At 41.2% G+C, this 24836-nt stretch overlaps 1 protein-coding gene across 1 annotated transcript in view; it reads right to left on the reverse strand.

Moving 5' to 3' along the window:
- The window catches only part of fndc1 (fibronectin type III domain containing 1), a 373864-nt gene that overhangs the window by 43610 nt on the left and 305418 nt on the right, over window positions 1-24836 (reverse strand). The window contains exons 15-18 of the mRNA XM_043696167.2: window positions 22196-22324; window positions 20051-20281; window positions 13258-13369; window positions 2940-3019 (exon numbers count right to left, since the gene is read on the reverse strand). Of these exons, the coding sequence (XP_043552102.2) occupies window positions 2940-3019; window positions 13258-13369; window positions 20051-20281; window positions 22196-22324 (552 nt within the window). The remainder of the gene's footprint in view (window positions 1-2939; window positions 3020-13257; window positions 13370-20050; window positions 20282-22195; window positions 22325-24836) is intronic.

Here is a 24836-nt window from a genome sequence, read left to right on the forward strand (position 1 = left end):
TAAGTATTTGCTGTGCTTGCATGCTAACATCTACAAATTCATATACAAGGAATCTATAGCCCTTAAATGCGAATATTTGCTTATCATTCAACTTAAAGCTGGCACACAGGTGCAGCAGATAATCAGGAATGCTAATGGAATGTTGATCCTTTTTTCAAGTCTATTGAGTATAAGAATAGGGAAGTCCTATTGCAATTGTATGTGATGCTGGTGAGACTACATCTGGAATACACAGAGCAGCTTTGATCACCTTATTTAAGAGAAGGATAATCCATTGAAGGCAGTTCAGAAAATGTTCACTAAAATGATCCCCAGAGGGGATTGTGTCATGAGCAAAGATTAAACAGGTTGGGATTTGACTCACAGGAAATTAGAAGAATGAGAGGTGGTCTCATTGTAACATTTGGGTTTGACAAGGTAAGTGCTGGGAGGATATTTCCCGTCATGGGAGTGCCTAGGACTAGAGGGCATAAGAATTTTTTCTCTCAGAGGGTTGTGTCTCTTTGGAACACCTTGCCACACAAAGCTGTGGAGACAGTCTCTTGTGTATATATAAAGCTGAGGTAGATTCTTGATCAGTAGGGGAATCAAGGGTTGCAGGCAAAGGATAGTAAAGTGGACATGAGGAATGTCAGATCTTATTGAATGGTGGAGCAGACTTGAGGCCTACTCCTGTTCCTATTTCTAATGGTCTTTTAGAATGGCTTGTTTTCCCACTGAAGTGAATAATTTCACATGGCACCATCAGCAATCCTAGACTTTTCTTATTAATTTCTGTTTCTTTATTTCAACCTTACCATCATGGGTTTAACAGTTTCCATTGGAAGGAAGGTTGATAACTAAAGCTTTTCATCATAAGACAAACAAACCAAAGAGATGAAGTTTTTTTTAATCGAAGTAGATTTGATTTAGACTTTATTGTCATGTATACACAAGTACAAAAGTCCAGGAGTACAGTGAAAACTTTTCAATGTCACCACGCATAGGTCATACAGTGGCTCAATGATTAGCACTGCTGCCTCACTGCACCAGGGACCTGTGTTTGATTCTGGTCTTGGGTGTCTGGAGTTTACATGTTCTTACTGTGTCTGCACTGGTGCTTTAGTTTCCTCCCACAGTCCAAACATGTGCATATTAGGTGGATTAGCCATGCCAAATTGTCTGTAGTGACCAGGGAAGTATGGACTAAGTGGATTAGACATGGTAAGTGCAGGCTCATGGGGATAGGGTAGAGGGCTAATTCTGTGTGGGATGCTCTTCAGGAGGTTAGTGCAGAGTTGAAGGCCTCTTTCTATAATGTGGGCATTCTATTCTATTCTAGGTTTTTATTCATTGTTTGAAGGGTAGTGCAAGAAAATTATATGGAAATTTTCAAAAGGGAACAAGAAACAGTGCATAGTTATATGGGAAAATAAAATACAGTGCAATAGAGAAGCAAGAGAATGGGGATAATTACAAAGATTTAACAAAACCCAATAGTCCAGAAGGGCTCTTCTTTCTGTGAAATTTTTTCACCTTATGGCTGAAGTAAAGGAATACGTTAACTTGGAATTTCTAATATTCATTATGGCATATTGGAAAATCCTCTGTATATATTAGGATACTAGATTTTCCAAATATTATGAATGGAAATTTGTGCAGATGTTGCCAAAGATTTCCTGGTGTGGAGTTTCATGATTTCACCAGGTAGGCAGGTTTGGAAGATCAGTAAGCAAACGCTTTATGAAAAATGCTGCACAGTTTGCAGTGAACCCAGAGAATTTAGCAATCTCTAATTCTTGCCTCTACCAAGTAAGGCATTGTGCTAGTTTAATTCACCTTGATATACTGTGACTACTAAACATATTTAAGCATTATGAATTGCCCCTTACAAAGGTCAAAATTTACTGTGCATTTTTGTATTTTATTTCTGGGATGTGGGTGACACTATATTGCTTCTGCTTTGGTGATGTAAGAACATGGAAGCCTTCTTGATTGAATGCCTATACAACTGGGTAGTCCTTTAGCCACTAGAGCACTTTGAATTTCTATTTTGCTGTTTTTGCCAGGGTCAAGGTCAGTTTTCTTGGAATGAGTCAATTCTATAAAGCAAGGCAAGGTCAAAGAAGTATCTTGGTTCTGCAGACTGTGCTCACAATTTCGTGGATAGTGTGACTTTACCTTGGCTCCTGCTACAGCATTAGAAATGGTTAGACCAGTCAAGATGCAGCAAAGTTCAGCACTGGATGATAGTGAATGAGAACATCCAATACTTAAATAGTAGCTGCAAGGGAGTGAGGAGAAATGACAAAATCAAGAAATTTTCCCCATAGCTTACTCGCACTGATCTTACTGCAAGTTTATGATACTATGGTAAGGTACAAGAGAATTCAACCAAAGAAAGTTTGGAGCCGCTCTTAGGGATAAGTATGTAGCAGTAGATCTCCTCATCCCAACCACTTTGGTCCTCCACTCCAGGAAGTAACTTCAAGCCAAGAATACATGATGTAATGTGGGACTGGAGTCAAATTAGGTTAGACTTAGTACAATGGCAGAATCACTTCCCTCAAACACATCGGGTGAACAGTTGGATTTGGGTGAATAGTTGGATTTTTATAATAATTCAACAGCTTTCAAAGTCATGTTGTCCAGTTGTCCCTTATCACAGATATTTTACGGAAACTCACACATTATTTTGTAACATTTGAAAATCTAACTCAAATTTTTAAAGTCAAAAAGTATCCCAGGAACAGGAGAGTCGATGTTTCGGGCATAAGGCCTTTACCATGCCCGAGACAGCGACTCTCCTGCTCCTCGGATACTGCCTGACCTGCTGTGTTTTTCCAGCACCACCCTTTAGAACTCTGACTCTCCAGCATCTGCATTCTTCACTTTCTCAAATTTTTAAATCCTGGGTTACAAATCTAGTATGATAATCATTTCAAAACATCATACATCACCTGATTCTGTAACAAAAGACAAAGCTTCACTGATGGGGCCGTATCCATATGGATTCTTTGCTTGAATTTTAAAATAATATCTAAAATATAGAAAATATTAGCAGTTAATCATTTAACTTAAGATTGGCTTACAAGATGCCAATTCCCTCCCTAACAGCATTGTAAGCTTACCTACTGCACATGGATAGCAGCAGTCAAATCACAGACTCATTGCAACCTTTTCCCTTTTCTATCCCACTTTGAGTCATACATTCATTTCTAATCTTATTTGCACTTGTCTAATTTACAGGTGCCTTGGGTAATATTCTATAGATTACAACAATTGATAGTCTGCTTTTTAATTTGGTACTTGGCTTCTTGTATTGGTTCACAGAATCCCTATGGCCCATGGAGTCTGCGTCAACCTCCGAAGAGCATTTCACCCAGACCCAGCCCCCCACCATATCCCGTAACCCAGCATTTGCCATGGCTAATCCACCAAGTCTACACATCTCTGAACACTATGGACAATGTCAGCATGGTCAATCCACCTAAACTGCACATCTTTGGATTGTGCAAGCAAACCCACAGCGAGAATGTGCAGACTCCACACAGAATTCTGAGGCTGAAATCAAACCCAGATTCCCGGCACTGAGAAGCAGCAGTGCTAACCACTGAGCTACCGTGCTACTCCATTATGTAGAATCTTACTCGTTGTCCTGCCTATGCCACCCGTACCTACATGGACCAAGATGCCCAGATTTTCCCTTCCCACAGTAAGTTCCTTATCACTGTGAGCACTGCCTAAACCCTGGCACTGGCAACTCAACATTCTGGACTTTTGCTTTTGACTACAGCGAATAGTGCCACTCCCCCCTACTACATCATCTCATATTGCCACTACATTTTTTATGCTCCTCACACTTAAATGGCTTCTAATAACACAGTGCCATGGTTAACTGGTTTATCTATGTGCAGTTCTACTGTCACCAAAACAAAGTGAAAGAATCGCAAACATTTTGGACACTGAAAAGGCTGAGATTTGTGCACCTTTGCCTTCAGGACCCCCTTGCCTGCCTCAGATGCAACGCCAATCCCCTGACCACTTATCAAGTTAGAAGACCCTCTCCTAAGGGGTGCAACTGTTCCTTTGTACAAATGTCCAACTAACTTTCCCCCTTCCTGTTGTGTTATAGGGTCTATAGCTTCACTTTCAGCTCAATGACTCTGAGCTAAAAATCCTTGAGCTGCAAACATTACTGTAGACATATTTTCCATGGACACAAAAAGCAAATTGCTGGAAAAGCTCAGCAGGTCTGGCAGTCAATGTGGAGAGAAATCAGAGTTAACGTTTCAGATCAAGTGATTTATCTCTACAGATACTGCCAGACGCATTGAGTTTTTCCAGTTTTTGTTTCTGATTTATAGCTTCCGCAGTTGTTTTGGTTTTAGTTTAAAATTTTCCATGGATCCTGGCATCCACATGTTGTTGCCATAGCACATCACTCTTGACACCCTTAATGTGTTTTAATTAATTGCTTAATTGTTTCACACAATTATTTATTTCATTTTTAAATTGATTTTATCCTTACCATTAGCTCCTGTACTATTTTAAAACTTGGAAATACCACAGACCCTAACACTTACCAAATACTCACCAAACAGGTCTTTCTTTACCTGTACCAGAGCAAGAATTAATTTCCCCAAAGGTGAAAAAGTTAGAAACAGCAAAGAAGTACCTTCTCCCTGTCTTCACCTAATCCCCTTACTTACCTATCTCCCAGCACTCCATTCGAAGTCACACTGAAAAGCTATACTTCGTTGCTTTGAGTTAGGTCAGCTCTGCATACAAAAAATAGTTTAAGCTAGTTTCCTGCTCTCCAGTGGAGAGCTTGTATATACCATCTCTGCCTAAGCCTGAATGAAATTCAGAATTTAATCATTTAAAGCCACTGAACTACTGTGACAATAAAGTAAGAGATTTGGTGTTGATGTGTGGGAAAGAAAGAATTCCTCCATTTTCAGTTTGTTATGCAAGAAAATGCACCACGTCTAGTTTAGTCATTCACAGAAATGGCTGCAAATAATATTCTCTTCATACTCATTTCACAGAAGACAAGAAAAGCATCTCTGAATAGACCACAAGTAGCTGCAGCCACACTCTTTAGATTGGCACTAAATTAAATATTATATCAAGCATATTCACCCTGAGTTCAAAATTTGAAATCTTCGTATGTGGCTCATTATTAGAGTATTTATTCAAGAATTGCTTGATTTGTTAAGAGCATTAAAAAAGGAAGATTACAACTTAACCATTCTGTGGAGGCAAGACCAGTTTGTAACTGGCAATGCCCCCAAATAGCAGTATAATAATCATCAGCTGGGTAAATTTTAGAAAGCTGGAACCAATCTCCTATCATCACTGTTACAGCAGATTTAAAACTGTAGGTTCCACCAATTGTGATTTTTCCATTAACAACCCTCAGTAAGTGTGTGTTCTAAAGGTTAATTTTCATTTCCTCTTGTATTTCTTGTGCATTACCAAAACTTTCAAAGGAATTACTTTCTCAAATAAGGTCAACTCTGCAGCAATAGTTTTCTAACTTTACCATCAAATTTCTTTCCAGACAGAAAATCCTTAGCACAATGTGAAGCAAATAATAAGGCATAACTGAAGTAGCATAATAATCAATGGTCTTTCAGTTTTAAAGGCAATTCTTTTTCTCAGTTTATAAATATCATAATAGTGTCATACAGTCCTAAGTATGGAAATAGACCCTATGGCCCAAACTGGTCCATGCCGACCAAAATGTCCATCCACGCTAACCCCATTTCCCTGCACTTGGCCCATATTCTTCTAAACTTTTCCTATCCATTTATTTATCCAAATGTCTTTTAAATGTTGTTAATGTACCCACCTCAACAACTTCAGCTGGCAGCTCATTCCATATGTGTGCCATCCTCTGTGTAAAAAAGGTTGCCCTTCAGGTTCCCTTTTATTCTTTCCCCTCTAACCTTAAACTGATGTCCTCTAGTCCTCGATTCACCAATTGTGGGAAAAAAACTTTGAGTGTATTCATCTTATCCATGCCTCTCATGATCTTACATACATCTATATGATCTCCCCTCAGTCTTCTATGGTCTAAAGAAAGATGTCCTAGTTTGTCCAACCTCTCCCGACAACTCAGATTGTTGAGTTCTGGCAACATCCTTGTAAATTTCTTTTGCATTCTTTCCAGTTTAATAACATCTTTCCTATAGTGAGGTGACCAAAACTGAACGCAATACTCCAAAGTGTAGCCTCACCAATGATAATGTGATTAAATCTATGGTTTAAAAACTTGAATCTTTCGAGGCAGATCCTAATTGAAATGGAAACTGACTCTTGTGGTTGCTAAAATAAACTAAGATCAAATGGAAACCAAAACTTCTGGCTGAAACTACACAAAGGTTGACAAAGCCATTGAAGGTCATCAAACGACAGTTCCAGGTGTAGTAAAGGCACACTGAAGAAAATAGGTTTAGATTCACAAGCTGAGAATAAACAAAAAGAACATAGCTGCAGCTGTTTCAGTTATTTTAATTTAGGTGATGCACACCATCTAGATCATTGTAAGCAGAGTTTAGGCCATTCTGCAAATACATACAATTTTGGTGATGAAATAACTTCACAAAGCCTGGTATCCTGTCACCACGTTACTCTTTATTTACATGTGTGCAGTACTGTACTTGACATCGGTGTGGCTTTCTTAGAGCCAATCCTCAGAGCCACTTGAAATAGTGAGAATCTCTGAGACTCCCGTTAATCTTTTTGAGATGCTGCACACTATTATCTTATTTGCGAGGAGACTCCTGTTTATAACCATCAGCCAGAGCACCCAGGTCAATAACCTCCATCAGGGATCTCACACACAGTAAGATCCGCCTAACCCTGGTTAGATTATGCATTGCAATCGACTGAGGATCAAATTTAATTCCAGAAGGGGGACTGAAATATTTTGAGGATGACAGTGTTGTGAAGAAAATAAAGTACTAGGAGGGGAAAAAAAAAGAACAGGTGGAGCAGATGAGCGGCTGACTGGAACATTCTACTCTGTCACCATCTTGGCCAGTCCAGTTGCAACTTGCTATTGCAAGTTATCCAACAGAATATTTAACGTTTTCTTTGTTTGACTTGTATATATTTTTTAAAAAATCTTTTAAACTGTGAACCTTATAGCTTTATTCATTCAGTAAATAAATGGGATTTTGGATTTCTTGTTTATCAAAAGAAGTTACTGGTCTCATTTGATATTATAACAATAACAGCATTCAAAACTACTTCAGAAGTTACACTGTATTATAATAGTATACTGAGCAAATTAAAATTGTCATTGACAATCACTTGCTAAGAAGTATGGTTGTCCACCTAGAAAATATTAACACATCAACACCTAGTGCTACAATACAAAATCTGAATCATAAACACTTTACTTCTGTTTCAGTAGCATCCTAAATATTTATATGTCATTAAGTTTCTGTCACAATACTTGCTGGCAATACAGAACTTTATTCTATTCTCTAAATAGAATTTATGAATTAGAATTCTTGTGTAAGCAACCTCTTCAAGAAGCCATCTGGATCAGTCAACAGTGTTGCTATGTGAGATGAACACGATGACAGGTCTTGGATGTTATGAGAAATGTCTATAAACTCTGTTAGTCTTGATTTAATCATAACAAATCTACTTTAGCCCGAAACCACTTGCAAACAGATTATTCAGAAAAAAAACTACATCAAGCTTCAAATTATTTTTGTTTATAATGGAGCTCAAACTTTCAATAGTGTACCTAAACAAACATTAATTACGGTGACACAAAGGATATACTCTCTTGCCTTTGATAGTTGGTCAGAAACTGCTATTAGAATTTAACACAGCAGAACATGTTGAGCACCAAGGATCTCTAGCAGTCAGAAGTTAGTAATTCTGAGAGACCCCTTCTTGTTCAACATTGGAAAATATCCAACTGGTGCATGCATTTTTTTCAAATTCATTTGCAGGATATGGACATCGGTGACTGGCTAAACGCACTTGAGATAGTGATAGCGAGCTGTCTTCTTCAACTGTGCCTACCCATAATGCTGTTATGAAGGGAGTTCTAGGATTCTGACCCAGTGACAGTGAAAGAATGGTGATATATTTCCAAGTCAGGATGCTGAGGGGCTTGGAGGAAAACTTGCAGGTGGTGATGCGCCCATATGTCCTTTTAGACTGATGTGGCCATGGCTTTGGCAGGTGCTGTTGAATGATCTTTGGCAAATTTCTGCAGTGCTTCTTATAGATTGCACATACTGCTGGAACTGAGCATCAGTAGTGGAGGGAGTCGTTGTTTGTGGATGTAGTGTCCATCAAGTGGCCTGCTTTGTCCTGGATAGTGTCAAAATTCTTGTGTGTTTTTGCAACTGAACTCATCCACGGAAGTGGGAAGTATTCCCTCCTGACTTCTGCCTTGTAGATGGTGGTCTGGGGGTGAGTTATTCACTGAGTATTTCTAGTCCATGACCGGCTGTTGTAGCCAATGTTTTAACATGGTCAGTCCAGTTGAGTTTCATGTCAATGGTAAGTCCCAGGATGTTGATATGGGGATTCACTGATGGTAACCCCCATTGAATGTCAAAGGGCAGTGCTTTGATAATCTCTTATTGGAGTTGGTCACTAATCCATTGAGTTGGTTAACTGTCCACCAACATTCATGACTGGTAATGGCAGGACTGCAGAGCTTAGACCTGATCTGTTGGTTGTGGGAACTTTTAGCTCTGTCAATCATTTACTTCTTATCCTGTTTGGCAAGCAAGTTGTCCGATTTGGTAGCTTCACCAGATTAACACCTCAGTTTAGGTGTATCTGCTGCTGTTCCTACCATGCCCTCCCACACTCACCATTGAACCATGGTTGATCCCCTGGCTTGAAGGTAATGGTTGAGTGGGAGGTGTTCTGGATCAAGAGGTGGCCAATTGTGTTGGAGAATGATTGTGCTGGAGAATGATTGTGCCATAGTTAACGGCCCAAAACACTTCATGCATACTCAATTGTGAGTTGCTAGATGTGTTCGAGGTCAGTCCCATTTACCACAACAATTGTGCCACACAACATGATTGAGGGTAAAGGGAAAGGTAAAGGTGAGGTAAAGTCTCCATATTAAGTGGTTAGCACTGTTGCCTCACAGCGCCAGGGAACCGGGTTTGATTCCAGCCTGGGCAACTGTCTGTGTGGAGTTTGCATATCCTCCTTATGATTGCGTGGGTTTCCTCCGGGTGCTCCAGTTTCCTCCCACAGTCCAAAGACATGCAGATTAGGTGAATTGGCCATGTTAAATTGCCCACAGTGTTCAGGGATACGCAGGTTAGGTGCATTAGTCAGGGGAAAATGTAGAGTAATAGGGGTAGGGGAATAGGTCTGGGTGGGATATTTTTCGGAGGGTCGATGTGGACTTGTTGGGCCAAATGGCCTGTTTCCACACTGCATGGATGCTATGATAATTCTGTAGGGATTCCAGTCTTATCAGACCATAGTCTTCTTTCTCATATGTGAGAGACATGACTGATGGTGGTCTAACCTAAGCATCACCATTCCTCAGGCGAGAGGAGAGGTTGGGGGTGGGGGTGAGGTGGAGAATCTTCATAGAAACCTCTGCCAGTCTGAAATTGAATCCATGTTACTGACATCACTCGGTGTCACTCACCAGCCATCTCGCCAACTGAGCTAACTGACCCCCTTGATGATGGAGGGTATTCTCAATGTGAAGGTGGGAATTCATCTCCACAAAGTTAAAAATCACACAACACCAGGTTATAGTCCGACAGATATATTTGGAAGCACTAGCTTTCGGAGTGCTGCTCCTTCATCAGGAGGAGTAGCACTCTGAAAGCTAGTGCTTCCCAATTAAACCTGTTGGATTATAACCTGGTGCTGTGTGATTTTTTAACTTTATACACTCCAGTTCAACACTGGCACCTCCAAATCATCTCCACAAAGGCTGTGTATTGGTCATTCTTACCAATATTATCTTGGGCAGATGCATCTGCAGCTGGCAGATTGGTTAGAATCATAGGATGTGTACAGCGTGGAAACATGCCCTTCGGCCCAACAAGTCCACACTGACCCTCTGAATGTAACCCAACCAGACCCATCACTACCCTATCACTCTGCATTTACTCCTGACTAATGCCCCTAACCTACACATCGCTGCACACTATGGGCAATTTAGAATGGCCAATTCACCTGATCTGCACATCTTTGGATTGTAGGAGGAAACAGGGGCACCTTGAGGAAACCCACGCTGACACGGGGAGCATGTGTAAACTCCACACAGACAGGCGCCCAAGACTGGAATTGAACCGGGTCCCTGGCACTGTGAGGCAGCAGTGCTAACCACTGAGTCACTGTGCCGCCATTACGATGAGATCAAATATGTTTTCCTCTCTTGTTGGTTCCCTCACCACCTGCTGCAGACCCAGTCTAGCAGCTATGTCCTTTAGCACTTGATCAGTAGTGCTGCTGCTGAGCCATGCTTGGTGGTAGACATTGACATACCTCACCCAGCGTGCTGCCCCCTTGCCAACCCTCAATGCTTCATCCAAGTGTGGTTCAACATAGAGGAGTACTGGTTCATCAGCAGAGAGACAACAATTCATAGTAATCAGGAGGAAGTTTCCTTGCATGTTTAACCTGATGCCAGGGACCTGCTGTCATGAAGCCTAGACTCACTATTGACAACTCCCAGGGCAACTTGTTCCTGACTATATACGGTTGTGCCACTTCTGCTGCCTCTATCCTGTCAGTGGGACAGGCCATATCAATCGTGGTGATGGTGGTGCCTGAGACATTGTCTATAAGGTATGATTCATTGAGTATGACTGTATGAGGCTATTGCTTGATTAGTCTATGAGACAGTTCTCCCACTGGCACTAGCCCCCAAAATGTTAATAACAAGGACCTAGCAGGGTCAACAGGATTGTTTCTGCCAATTTCTCGCACCAGGTAGTCTGTCCGGTTTTGTGTCTTTGTTGAGGCTTTGTAGCAATTGATACAAATTAGTGGCAGTTGAGAGTCAACTACATTGCTGCGTGTCTGGAGTCACATGTAAGCCAAGTGTGAATAGCATATTTCCTTCGGCTGAAGGACATTAGTGATTCAGATGGGTTTTTCCGACAATTAACAGTGGTTTAATGGTGATCATTAGATTCTTAAATCCAGGTTTTAAATTCCATTACTCAAACCTGGGTCCCCAGACTATTAACTATGTTCCTGTATTATAAGACCATTAGGCCATGACCTCCCCACAATGGAAGCACCGACTGCAGGATGTCTGTCCTTCATTTTTCTCCATTTGTACTTTTGAAAGTGAAGTTCCTCTGATCGACTGAAATTAATATATAAAAGCAAAATACTGAACGCTGAAAATTTAAAACAATTACAGAAAATACTGGAGAAACTCAGCAAGTCTTATATCATCTGAGAGAGAGAAATAGAGTTAACATTTCACATCTAACCTAACTATTGTTCAGAACTAAAAATGGTTGGAAAATGGTTTTTTTTATACTTTTGACAAAAGGGGAGAAGTGGGGGAAACTGATAGGTAAGCCCAGTGCAAAGGTCAGAGCACCTGCTAACTGTGATGAAAGAGAGAGACGTAAAATAGGCGTGAAAGTGAGAAAATGGGTCTTCTTTGCTGATAGCAAAGCAATGAAGACACAAATAAGACTGTTGAGAAGGGAGAGATTGGGGGGGAAAGAATTTAAGGAAAATGGAGGACAGACCTTATATGGTCAGTTTGTTAAATTGTGGAATTCAATATTGAGTCCTAGAGATGAAAAGCAGAAACCGAGTGACCAAGTGAAAACAGATGTGTCGCTCCTTGAATCTGTATTGTGCTTCACTGAAACATTGCAGCAGCCTGACTTCCATCCCCCATCCCCACCCACAACCTTACCTTGTTTATTTTGCTCTCAGCATGGAGGGGCTTACTTTCAAATTCAGGATATTGCTGTTCAGAAGTATACAGAATTCTGTAATGATTGGAACAAGGGCTAGGTAGATGTTGTTGAGTTTGAGATCCCACATTGGTGTTGTTTATCTGGGCCAATCAAAGGGCCCTGGCTGACAGATCCAACCAAGAGATTTAGAAAGTCTCCTCATTCTCAGGCTGGCTCTGAACACGCTAGTCAGTCAATGTACTGTCGTGGTTGTGGGTTTGTTCGCCAAGCTGGGAAGTTGATTTGCAGACATTTCATCCCCTGTCTAGGTGACATCCTCAGTGCTTTGGAGCCTCCTGGGAAGTGCTGCTGTACTGTTTCTTCTGGAATTTATTTGGTTCCATTCCTTCTGCTTCTGGTTGCTGGTCCCAGTTGTTCATGTTAGTATATTGGGTTTAGGTCTTTGCGTTTGTTGATGGAATGCATGGATGAGTGCCATGCTCCTAGGAATTCTTTGGCTGTCCTCTGTTTAGCTTGTCCTATGATTGTTGTGTTGTCCCAGTCGAATGTTTGGTCCCCGTCATCTGTGCGTATGGCTACTAGGGACAGCTGATCATAGCATTTAGTGCCTAGTTGGTATTCATGGATGTGGATTGCTAATTGTCTGCCTGTTTGCCCTATAGAGTGTTTCGTGCAGACTTTGCATGAAATCTTGTAAATTACGTCGGTCTTGCACATGATGGGTATAGGTCTTTTGTCCTGGTGAATTGTGGACTCATATGCTCCCATATGCTCATTACGCTATACATTCAAAATATTTCTATGTTGGAGGTTGGAGTGGGGACAGAGTTGTGGAGAATTGTCTTCAGAAAACCATCTTTAATTTATCTGGTCTAATCTAACTATAGTTTATCCCTACAGTGCCGCCTTAGGTGGCATAGCAAGTCACTCAAGTCATAAAAATTCTGAGAAAAGTATTTGTTTAACTTATTGATCACACTTCAAATGTTGCATCAGGATATGCAGTGCATTTGCATTAAACTTGAAATTGCTGATGTAACACCATTGTGGGAGAACTTTCACATAAAGGGTTATAGTGACTCAAAGTGACAATCACCTGATGAAGGAGCTTCGCTCCGAAAGCTAGTGTGCTTCCAATTAAACCTGTTGGACTATAACCTAGTGTTGCGTGATTTTTAACTTTGTACACCCCAATCCAACACCGGCATCTCCAAATCAAGGTTAAGTAGAGTAGCAGAAGGCTTGTACAGAGCATAACCAGCACTCAATCAACCACTGAGGGTGTGTCTAATATAAAAGGGAAATTTATCAAAACTGTAGATAATGATGTTTTCAATTAGCTACATGATATGGTCTAATATACCTTGTATTTGGCTTCAGGTTTTCAATAGGTAGGTGCGTGCTGGCTGTTGCAGGCTTTGTAGACCACTTATTCTGCAAGACATCATCATAAGAAGCACTATAGACAAGGTAACCTGCAATTGAAATTAAGAGAAGTAAATTCAAACAGAATTTCTACCAAAAGCCTCACTTTCCATTTGTGATCTGAAGTTTTAATCTATTTTTATTTAGAGGTTCAAATTTCTTTTTGCATTTCCTCCAAAATGCAAAATCACCGAGGGACAGCACGGTGGCTCAGTGGTTGCCACTGTTGTCTCACAGTGCCAGCGAAGCGGGTTCGATTCCAGCCACGGACGACTGTCTGTGTGGAGTTTGCACATTCTCCCCGTGTCTGCGTGGGTTTCCTCCCACAATCCAAAGACGTGCAGGTCAGGTGAATTGGCGGTGCTAATTGCCCATAGTGTTAGGTACATTAGTTAGAGAGAAATGGGTCTGGATGGGTTACTCTTCGGAGGGTTGGTGTGGACTTGTTGGGATGAAGGGCCTGTTTCCACATTGTAGGGAATCTAATTAATAATCTGATTTAATGTGCATGATTTAGATTAGATTCCCTACAGTGTGGAAACAGGCCCTCTGAAGAGTAACCCACCCAGACCCATTTCCCTTTGACTCATGCACCTAACACTATGGGCAATTTAGCATAGCCAATTCACCTGACATGCACGTCTTTGGACTGTGGGAGGAAACTCATGCAGACACGGGGAGAACTTGCAAACTCCACACAAATAGTCGCCAGAGGCTGGAATCGAACCTGGGATCCTGGTGCTGTGAGGCAGCAGTGCTAACCACTGAGCCAGCATGCGATTTAATAGCTTCTTCCACTCCAGCAAGTATGTGTCTGGTTTGAGTGTCTAAAATACAAATGGTGACTAACTCACCACCCCTAGGCTGACCTTCTTAATGTGTATGTGGCTGGGTATTGCAATAAACAGCCCACTCACTATTTTTAAAAGAAATTATCGATGGTCAATAGAGATTGCTGCCAACCCAACTGGTGAGCTGCCTTCTTCAACCATCTGGTATAGGTATATCCACAGTGCTGTTAGAGTTTATGGGTTTAGAAGTTTGTGTCAAAGGAACCTTGGATAGCTTTTGCAGTGCATCTTGCAGACAGTACACACTGCTGCCCCTATGTGTATTAGCAGTGGAGGGAATGCATGCTGAAGGTGTTATATTGAGTGTCAATCAAGTCGGCTGCCTTGTCCTGGATAGTTTTTATGCACAAACACTGTTCTAAACTGAAGAGATAAAGAGGTGGGAAGGAAGCAGAAGGATGCCTTTCACGGGATGCCTTAATGCGCACTGGGGTCATCTCCTGCTCCAAGATGCTTCCCAACTCCCCATTATTCCTCTACTGGCCTCCAAAACACACCCTCAACATCTTTCCTCCTCTCTGGGTTGCCAGATTTGCCCTGCCCAAAAGAAGCTGTGATCTACTGAGCCCCAGACACTGAGGTTTTTCTAGGTGCCTGCTTGTAGTCTCAGAAGTGATCTTTGGAGATAACAGCTAATCTGACTGGCCAAGATTTCTTGAGGGCATGAACCAATGATGGGTGGAATTCCCATGATCCACCTGTTTGGCCTGTCCATTCACAGCAGATTTCCACTGCAGGTGGGTTTCTTTTAGGTGCGTCAGCTGCTGGCTGACTCTTGTAATAACAGGTTAGAACGGCGAAGGCCAAGCAGTGTGTACATTGCCCATCCACCTCACAAATGAAATCCAGCTCAACATCTTCCACGGTGGATCAGTGTCTAATGGTTCCAGTGAAGTATTTTCAACTGTTTGTTAGATTAATAGCGTGATGTGATTAAGTTACTTTCTAAAAATGTTTAAAAACTGCCAATGACATTGTTTAACTTGACAAAATTTTTCCTAATTTTAGATTCCACAAATGAGAAAAAGAATATACTATGTTTTTAACTTACCTTACCTGCTAGAAGCAGGGACTGATGATAAAGTTTGAGGGACCCTGGGGCAGCACAGTTGTTCACACTGCTGCCCCACAATGCTGGGACCTGGGCTCAATTCCAGCCCTGGGTGACTGTGTGGAGTTTGTAAATTCTCCCTGTGTATGCATGTATGTCTGCTGGGTGCTCTGGTTTCCTTCCACAGTATAAAGATGTATAGGTTATGCACATGGAGATTGGCCATGCTAAATTGCTCTGCAGTACAGTTCAGGTAGCTTAGTCATGGTATGTGGAATTACAGGATAGTGTGGGAAGCTGGATCTGAGTGGGATGCTCATAGGAGAGTCAGTGCAGATACAATGGGCCAAATTGACTATATCTGCACTGTAGAGATTCTATGAAGTCAGAATTCCCTATGTACTATGGAGTTTGAACTTCACTAGGTGCAGGTAATGCCACTGTTCGGTCCTTCGAACCAAGACTAGTTTGATCGCAATCTTTGCTTCCAGTTGTAGAATCAGAGAGTCATAAAGATGTACAGCACAGAACTAGACCCTTCGGTCCAATTCGTCCATGCCAGCCAGATATCCTAAATTAATTGAGTCCTATTTGCCAGGATTTGGCCCATATTCCTATAATCCCTTCCAATTCATATACCAATCCAGATGCCTTTTAAATGTTGTAAATATAACAGCCTCCACCACTTCCTCTGGCAGCTCATTCCATACTCACACTACACACTGCACAAAAAAGTTGCCCCTTAGGATCCTTTTAAATCATTCCCTTCTCATCTCAAATCTATGCCCTCTAATTTTGGATTCTCCCATCCCAGGCAAAAGACCTTGCCTATTCACCTTATCCATGCTCCTCATGATTTTATAAACCTCTATAAAGATCACCCCACATCTTCCAATGCTCCAGGGAAAATAGCCCCAGCTTATTCCCTTTAACTCAGACCCTTCAGTCCTGGCAACATCCTTGTAAACTTCTTCTGCACTCTTTCCAGTTTAATAACATCCTTCCTATAGCAAAATGGAACACAGTACTCCAAATACAGCTTCAGCAATGCCCTCTACAACTGCAACATAACTTCCCAACTTCCATAATCCATGCCCTGACTGATGAAAGCCAGTGGGCCAAAAGCCTTCTTCACTGCCCTGTCTGCCTGTGACTCCACTTTCAGACAATCGTGCACCTGAATTTCAAGGTTGTTCTGTTCCATTGCACTCCTTAAGGCCCCACTGTTCACCATGAAACTCCTACCTTATGAGGGTTACTGAGGTTTTAAGGGTTGTGGTGTTTCGGGGGTAGGTAGGGGAGTTGTTGGGGCAGCTGGTGGACAAACTCCAGGATTATGATACATTTGAAGTCTAACTTTCCAAAATGCAAGCCTCACTCTTATCTATAATAAACTCCATTTGCCATTTCTTGGCCTACTTCCCCAGCTGATCAAGGTCCTGCTGCAATTTCCGATAACCTTCCTCACTGTTGATGTGCCAACTGCAAACTTACCAATCATGCCTTGTACATTTTGTGGGATATAGGTAAAGTAGTGTTACTTCTGCAATCATAATTACTTATGCAAGGTAAATGAACTCACACCAGTGTATAATTGTTTCAACCAAGAGCTGAGTCAACAAGAATGAAAACTATGTGAAGGAAATATATAATTGTTTTTGTATTAGCTAAAATGTGCATACAAGAATGAAATGTGCCTGCTAACAATGTTATAGACAAATAAGGTGCTGTGAGGATGTAGGTTAAGCCAGATAATGCTTGTATAAACAGTAGTTATAAGCATCTGTTTCCCACTTCTGCAAAAACAAAAAAACACCAATTAAAAGGTCATAAGGTTCAATATGGTTGAGGAATGGGAGGAAATGTCACAAGTAAGGGAAATAGATGGCAGTGAAGGAGGATATACCTAACAATGGACCACAGCAGGATGTGGTGAAATTAGATTAGATTACTTACAGTGTGGAAACAGGCCCTTCGGCCCAACAAGTCCACATCGCCCCTCCGAAGCGCAACCCACCCATACCCCTACATTTACCCCTTACCTAACAATACGAGCAATTTAGCATGGCCAATTCACCTGACCTGCACATCTTTGGACTGTGGGAGGAAACCGGAGCACCCGGAGGAAACCCACGCAGACACGGGGAGAACGTGCAAACTCCACACAGTCAGTCGCCTGAGTCGGGAATTGAACCCGGGTCTCTGGCACTGTGAGGCAGCAGTGCTAACCACTGTGCCACCGTGCTGCCCACATAGCCAAGTAAAACTTGTACTTTGTTATGCACAAGGCCGGATAAGGCAAGAGATAAACAATAGTAAAGGGAGGAAATTTGGAGTACTGAATCCTATATAGGATTTGTACTTGCTAAACTCTGCGTGTCTATTTTAGGCACCACGCTTGCATACTGATTTCTTCAGATCTTGTCTCGGGCTGAGATTATTGAAGTGAGTGAGCTTTGTTTCTCACAATTTTGTGCATTCTCATCCAAATCATTGAAACAGATAACAAACAGCAATGGGCCCAGCACCAACCCCTGAGGTACACCAATAATCACAGGCCTCCAGTCTGACAAGCATTCCTACGTGAAGCCAGTTTTGTATCCAATTTGCTAGCTGCCCCTGGATTCCATGGGATCTAACCTTCCAGAGTAGTCTACCATGTGGAACCTCACCAAAGGCCTTACTGAAATCCATAAAGACTACATCTGCCGTCCTGCCCTCATCAATCTCCCTGGTCACTTCATCAAAGAAATCTAACAAATTTGTGAGGCATTATCTTGCCAGCAAAAAGCCATGCTGACTACTCCTAATCAAACCCTGTCTTTGCAAATGCACGTATATCTTAACCTTCAGAATCTTCTCAAGTAACATAGCAACCACAGGTGTTAAGCTATTATAAAAGAAGCAATAGCAGGGCACTTTTTATTCAAGGTAATTAGAAGGATTCAACATGATAACATGAAAGTAAAATCATGTTTCCCCAATCTATTGGAGTTCTTTGAGGAAGTAACATGCTGTGGATGAAGGGCAAACTGAGGATGTACTGTATTGAAAAGTATTCAAAAGTCATTTGATAAAGTATCACATCAAAGGTTGTTGCAGATATTGAAACTTCATGGAGTACGGGTAGCATGTTAACACGGATAAAAGATTAGTGGGCGACACGGTGGCACAGTGGTTAGCACTGCTGCCTCACAGCGCCAGAGACCCAGGTTCAATTCCCACCTCAGGCGACTGACTGTGTGAAGTTTGCACGTTCTCCCAGTGTCTGCGTGGGTTTCCTCCGGGTGCTCCCGTTTCCTCCCACAGTCCAAAAATGTGCAGGTTAGGTGAATTGGCCATGCTAAATTGCCTGTAGTGTTAGGTGCAGTGGTAATTGTAGGGGAATGGGTCTGGGTGGGTGCGCTTCGGCGGGTCGGTGTGGACTTGTTGGGCCGAAGGGCCTGTTTCCACACTGTAAGTAATCTAATCTAATTAGGTGAAATTGAGGACTGCAGATGCTGGACATTAGAATCAAGATTTGAGTGGTGCTGGAAATGCACAGTAGGTCAGGCAGCACCTGAGGAGCAGGAAACTTGACGCCTCCAGCAGGAGCCCTTCATCAGGAATGGGTAAAAGATTGGCTGGCCAACACAAGGCAGAGGAGACAAAAGTGGGTCTTTCATGTTGACAGGACGTAATGAATGGTGTGCCATAGATATTGATGCTGGGACTTCAACTGTTTCAATGCAGAAAAACGACTGGAGGAAATGATGGAAAGTATGGCTGTTACATTTGTTGATGACACAAATATAGCAAAAAGGCAAGTTGTGAAAAACCATAAGGAGGCTACGAAAAGATAGGTTAAGTGACAGGCAAAGATCCTGCAAATATAGTATGCAAGAAAATATAAAATTATCTATTTTGGTAGCACAAACATAAATGCATATATTGAACTGGTGAGAGCTTGCTGAGCTGAGATGCAAAGGGATCTTGATATCCGAGTGCATGAATCATGAAAGGCTAATACGCAGATACAGCAAGTAATTAGGAAAAGTTAATGGAAAGTTGTTATATACCACAAGGGGAAATGAATACAAAAATAGGAGATTATGTTTAGTTGTACAGAGCACTTGTGAGACCACTTGTGAGTGCTGCGTACAGTATCACTTAAGGATGTAAATGCGTTGGAAGCAATTTGGAGAAGGTTAATTAGATTAATCAAATGAGATGGGCAGTTGTCTTATGAGTGAAGATTAGACAGGCTAGGTTTGTATCCACTAGAGGTTAGAAGAATCAAAGGCAACTTGATTGAAATGGAACAATCTTGACAGGGTAGATGATGAAAGGATATTTCCTTTCATGGGAGATTCTTTAAATGGATATCAATATCTAGAAATAAGGGAGTCAGACATTTACAAACAGAGATAATAAATTATATAAACATCTGGGCTCCTCAAATTCTGGCTTTTTTGTGCACCATTAATTTTAATTGCTCACTGTTGGCTGCAGTGTCTCGAGTTACGTCGGCAATAAGCTGTGAAGTTCTATCTTTAAGCTGTTGATCTCTTTATCACTCTGTCTTTCTAGTATCTCATGTGGGCCAATATAAATTTTTTGGCTGATCTTGCCTGTGAAGCACTTTGAGACTAAACTTGCTGTGCAAATGCGAGCTGTTGTTACAGTGATCTTTTCATGAAAGATCTCTCTGCTATGACCATATGATTGAGGCCACATACAACTTAATTCTTACTCCAAATGGCTGACCAAAGAAATTTGAGATGGGAAATAAATATTACATTTACAAGAACAAATATGAAACAAATTAATATGGAACTGTTAATCTCTACCTGTTACAAATTCATTCTTCAAAGGTTTTGCCCAGTCAAGGATTACAAAGGAATGGCAACCTTCAACAGCAACAATAGTAATGTTGCGTGGAGCTTGCTCAGGAGGTAGGGTGTTATCCTTCAAGTCTTTTGGAATAATGTCCACCAGTGAATCCACTTGAAAGTGCTCTAGTGCTTCTGTCAATGAACATGGTGCTGTTGGATCTTTGCTGATGTAATTTACATGAGTAGCTGTAAACAGGTCAAAGCATTGAAAACATTTAGACAACTTCATTTCTCACTATTAAAAACCTAACATTGTATCTAGAAAACTACCGACTTACAAGCTTGCTAAACTGTATTTAGGACTACTGTCTTTTTAATTAGTCACTTGGTAGAACAGAGTTTGAGTAATGCTGAAGAGACATACTGATAAAACTTTTTATTTTGCACTCAACAGAACAAAATTGTAAGAAACCCAAACCTCAAAAGGAATAAAAAAATTGACTTCTTATTCTTGAAGTTCTATCCGGATGAATACATTGAAAAACTTGGACAATATGTCTTTTATTCAGCAAGGCCCTTACAATGATAAATAATGGGTTTATGGTCTTTGATGAAAACATAATCTAGATAAATAAAAACATCTTTCTGATGGTATTTTTAAGGAAGGTGGTGAGTCTCAGGAATCAAGTGCAACTTCACATAAAATTCGCATACTTTTTTAATGGCTAGCAAATTAGTTATTGTTTGTTGTGGTTAATAATCCATTCAAGAACTACAGCTAATGGAATGTGAATGATTGTAAAGCCTGCCGGAATGGATCTCTCCACACAGAAACTCAATTTGTGGGTGATGGTCTGGCATGGATTACCACAATCCCAATTTGAACTGTTCCTTATATTCTACTTGTTGAGCAAGTGGCAGTATCTTCTTTGGACCATCCACAAGTGGTTAAGGATTGTCCAGACTTCCAATGGAAAGTTGAAATTGGAGATATACTTATATCCTAGAACTCCTCAGCCACTAACATTGTTGGAGCATCTATATAATCAGTTCAGGGTAGAGGTTCACTATCCACCTTCTTATAAGAAACTAAGGATGTCCAATAATGGTGGCCTTCCCAAGCATGAATCTTTCAAACCTCTATACATTTTTAATATAGTGGTAGCATAGCATGGATAGTGATTTATGTAACCCAGTAGGGTCCATTGAAATCTACTTAATCTCTTTTTACAGCTGAGTGGCAGAACTCCATCATCACAATCACAAAGACATATAAAATAAAATTATTTTGAGGCAAAAATTGGATGAGGGAGAGAAAGGTAAGAAGATCATTCAGTATAATTAACCCAGAAAAGCACACACTATTGAGTGGCTGCATACTGCAGCAGAAAGTCAAAGGTCACAGCTGGCACCAAAAAAATCAGCCTGCATGACTTAAAACAAGTCTGAGAGCAGGCATTCGAAGTGGCTTGGTAAAAGAGTCAGACTTGGAAGAAGTCTAAACATGGCACAAGAGAACAGAAAGCATGGCCTGAGAAACAGCACTAGAGACCCTGGTGATGTAGATAGCAGAAGAGACCTTCTATTCATCAGCAACTGTTTAGATACTGTGAAGGTAGCAAAAGAACTGCTAGAGATGGCCAGCATTCTAACTCTGAGTACCTGAATGCAGTGTCTCAAGTTCAATAATCCTTCTCGCGTGATGTGAAAGCATCAAATAAAGCCACAAAATCTGTTCAGTTTAGCAGCCCATCTTCATTCACACAGCAACAATTTGTATCAGATTCATGGTTTAATAAACTCACCCTATTTGTTAAATAGAGTTAGATTGCTCCTTTTAAAACTGGGAAAAATATAAGCCCGAGGAAAGTGATCATTTTTACATTAATCTTGTTGAAATTGACCAAGGAGTGGATGAATAGAGAAGGTGAACCAGTTCATTCTTTCTCACTCAAAAACCAAATGGTTTGAGATTGTACCGAACAGGGGAATTTCACGTGGGATCCAACCCATAATGCTAACCATAGTAGAACAACACTGAAAGTTGATATTAATTCAGTGAATGTGGTCAAAGCTTGCTATTTCAATGAGAATATATGATATTGAGTAATCGAGGGGGCATTAAGTCTACCAGCAAAATATTTAAAGATAAGTACACACCTACAAATCGTTTCTTTCCTGCTACGTCAAACTCTGATTGTGGAATCATGTGGAATGGTCGTATGGTGTGCTCCTTCTTTGTTGGAGGATCAGCTATGGTTGGCAAAGTAGTTGTAATCAGCTGAAAACCTTGGAAAATACAAGAAAAGTGCTGTTAAGGTACTACAAGAAACAGGATTAATCAATCTTTCCGCACTTGTTTCAATACTGCCATCAAAAGGACACAGCGTTCAGTTATCACAAAAATCAAGAAAGTGTCAAGTCATAGGACACAATCATTCAGCCCACTGTATCTGCACCAGCTCTCCAAAAGAGCATCATGACTTAATGCCACCCTCAATACACATTGTTTCTATTTAAATAATCATCTAACACCCTCTTGAATATCTTGATTGAAACTATCCCCATCATGGATCCAGGCAGTACATTTAGACTCAAACCACTTGTGAATAAAGCTTTTACTCACATCATACCTGCGTCGTTTGCAAATCACTTTAAATCGCTGCCCTCTCATTCACTATCTTTTTACAAGTGGGGAGTTTCTCCTCTATCTGGTCCCCTCATGATTTTGAGAATGTCTATTAGATCTTTTTTGAGACTTTTCTTGAAGGAGAATCTTTCCAATTTATCCTCATAACTGAAGTTTCTCATCCCTTGAACTATTCTTGTAAATCTCTCCAATGCACTCTCTCCAGTGCATTCTCATCCTTTGTATAGTGTGGATACAATACTCTTGGTGATGTCAAACAAGTTCAGTATAACCTCCTTACTTTTGAATGTTATGCTCCTATTGATAAAATCTTTGAGGAGAAAGTGAGGTCTGCAGATGCTGGAGATCAGGTGGGAAATTGCAGTCCTTGAAGAAGGAGGCCATCTGGGTTGTACGTTTTTGGAACTGGTCCTCCTGGGAGCAGATGCGGCGGAGACGAAGGAATTGGGAGAATGGGATGGCGTTTTTACAGGGGGCAGGGTGGGAGGAGGTGTAGTCCAGGTAGCTGTGGGAGTCGGTCGGTTTGTAGTAGATGTCCGTGTTGATTCGGTCGCCTGAGATAGAAATAGAAAGGTCGAGGAAGGGGAGGGAGAAATCTGAGACTGTCCAGGTGAATTTGAGGTCGGGGTGAATTCGGATTTCACCAGTTTCCTCATTTCCCCTCCCCCCACCTTGTCTCAGTCAAATCCATCGAACTCAGCACTGCCTTCCTAACCTGCAATCTTCTTCCTGACCTCTCCGCCCCCACCCCAGTCTGACCTATCACCCTCACCTTGACCTCTTTCCACCTATCGCATTTCCGACACCCCTCCCCCAAGTCCCTCCTCCCTACCTTTTATCTTAGCCTGGTGGACACACTTTCCTCATTCCTGAAGAAGGGCTTATGCCTGAAACGTCGATTCTCCTGTTCCCTGGATGCTGCCTGACCTGCTGCGCTTTTCCAGCAACACATTTTCAGCTCCTATTGATAAAACCCAGGATACTATATAAACATAGAACATAGAATGTTGTGCCAAATTAAACTAATCCCTTCTTTTTGCCCTTGGTCCATATCCCTTCATTCTTCAAATATTCATGTGTTCATCTAAAAGTCCATTAAACACCCCTAATGTATCTGCTTCTACCACCCCTTGCAGAGTGTTCCAGACTCCTAACACTCTGCGCAAAAAAACATCTCCTTTGAACTTTCTCCCTCCCACCTTAAATGCGTACCCCGAATATCAGATATTTCAACTCTGGGAAAAAGATTCTGACTGTCAACCCTATCTTTCCATCCAATAATTTTATAGACTTCTTATCAAGTGTCCTATTAGACTCCACACCTCCAGAGAAGAAAATCAGAGTTTTTCTAGCCTCTCCTTATAGTTCATACCCTCTAACCAGGCAGCATCTGGGTAAACCTCTTCTGCACACTCTCCAAAGCCTCCACGTCTTTTGTGTAATGTGGCGACCAGAATTGAATGCAATACTGTAAGTGTAGCCGAGCCAAAATCTTATAAAGCTGCAATGTGACATCCTGACTCTTGTACTCAATTCCCCAACCAATGTAGGCAAACACACATAGGCCTTCTTTACCACCCTATCTACTTGCATGGCCTCTTTGAGGGAGCTATGGACTTGAACACCAAGATCCCTCTGCATATCAATGCTCTTCAGAATCCTGCCATTAACTATACTTTTCCTTACCATTTGATCTTCCAATTTGTGATTAAACCCCATCTGCCAGTTCTCTTCCCATGTCTGCAATGATCAATATCCCATTGTATCTTTTGATAATTCCTATCAAATTGCATTACCTCACACTTCACTGCATTGAACCTCCTTGCCACTAACCACCCACTCCACCAACACATCCATGTCATTTTTAAGTTCTAAGTTGTCCTCCTCTCAACTTACTGTGCTTGTAAGTTTTGCATCATTTGCCAACTGTGAAATTACCACCTGGACATAATTATCTAGATCATTAATATTGTCAGGAAAGCAAGGATTCCAGTATTGACCCCGAGAGAACCTCATGACAAATGTTAGCCCAACTTGAAAAATATCCTTTGACCATTATTCGCCATTTCATATTATTCAGCAAAATTTGTGTCCAGATTAGATTACTTTTTTACATTACTTACAGTGTGGAAACAGGCCCTTCGGCCCAAC

The sequence above is a fragment of the Chiloscyllium plagiosum genome, unplaced genomic scaffold (genome assembly GCF_037043375.1).
Source record: "Chiloscyllium plagiosum isolate Xiang-an unplaced genomic scaffold, Cpla_swu_hap1 HiC_scaffold_10, whole genome shotgun sequence".
Lineage (NCBI taxonomy): Eukaryota > Metazoa > Chordata > Chondrichthyes > Orectolobiformes > Hemiscylliidae > Chiloscyllium > Chiloscyllium plagiosum.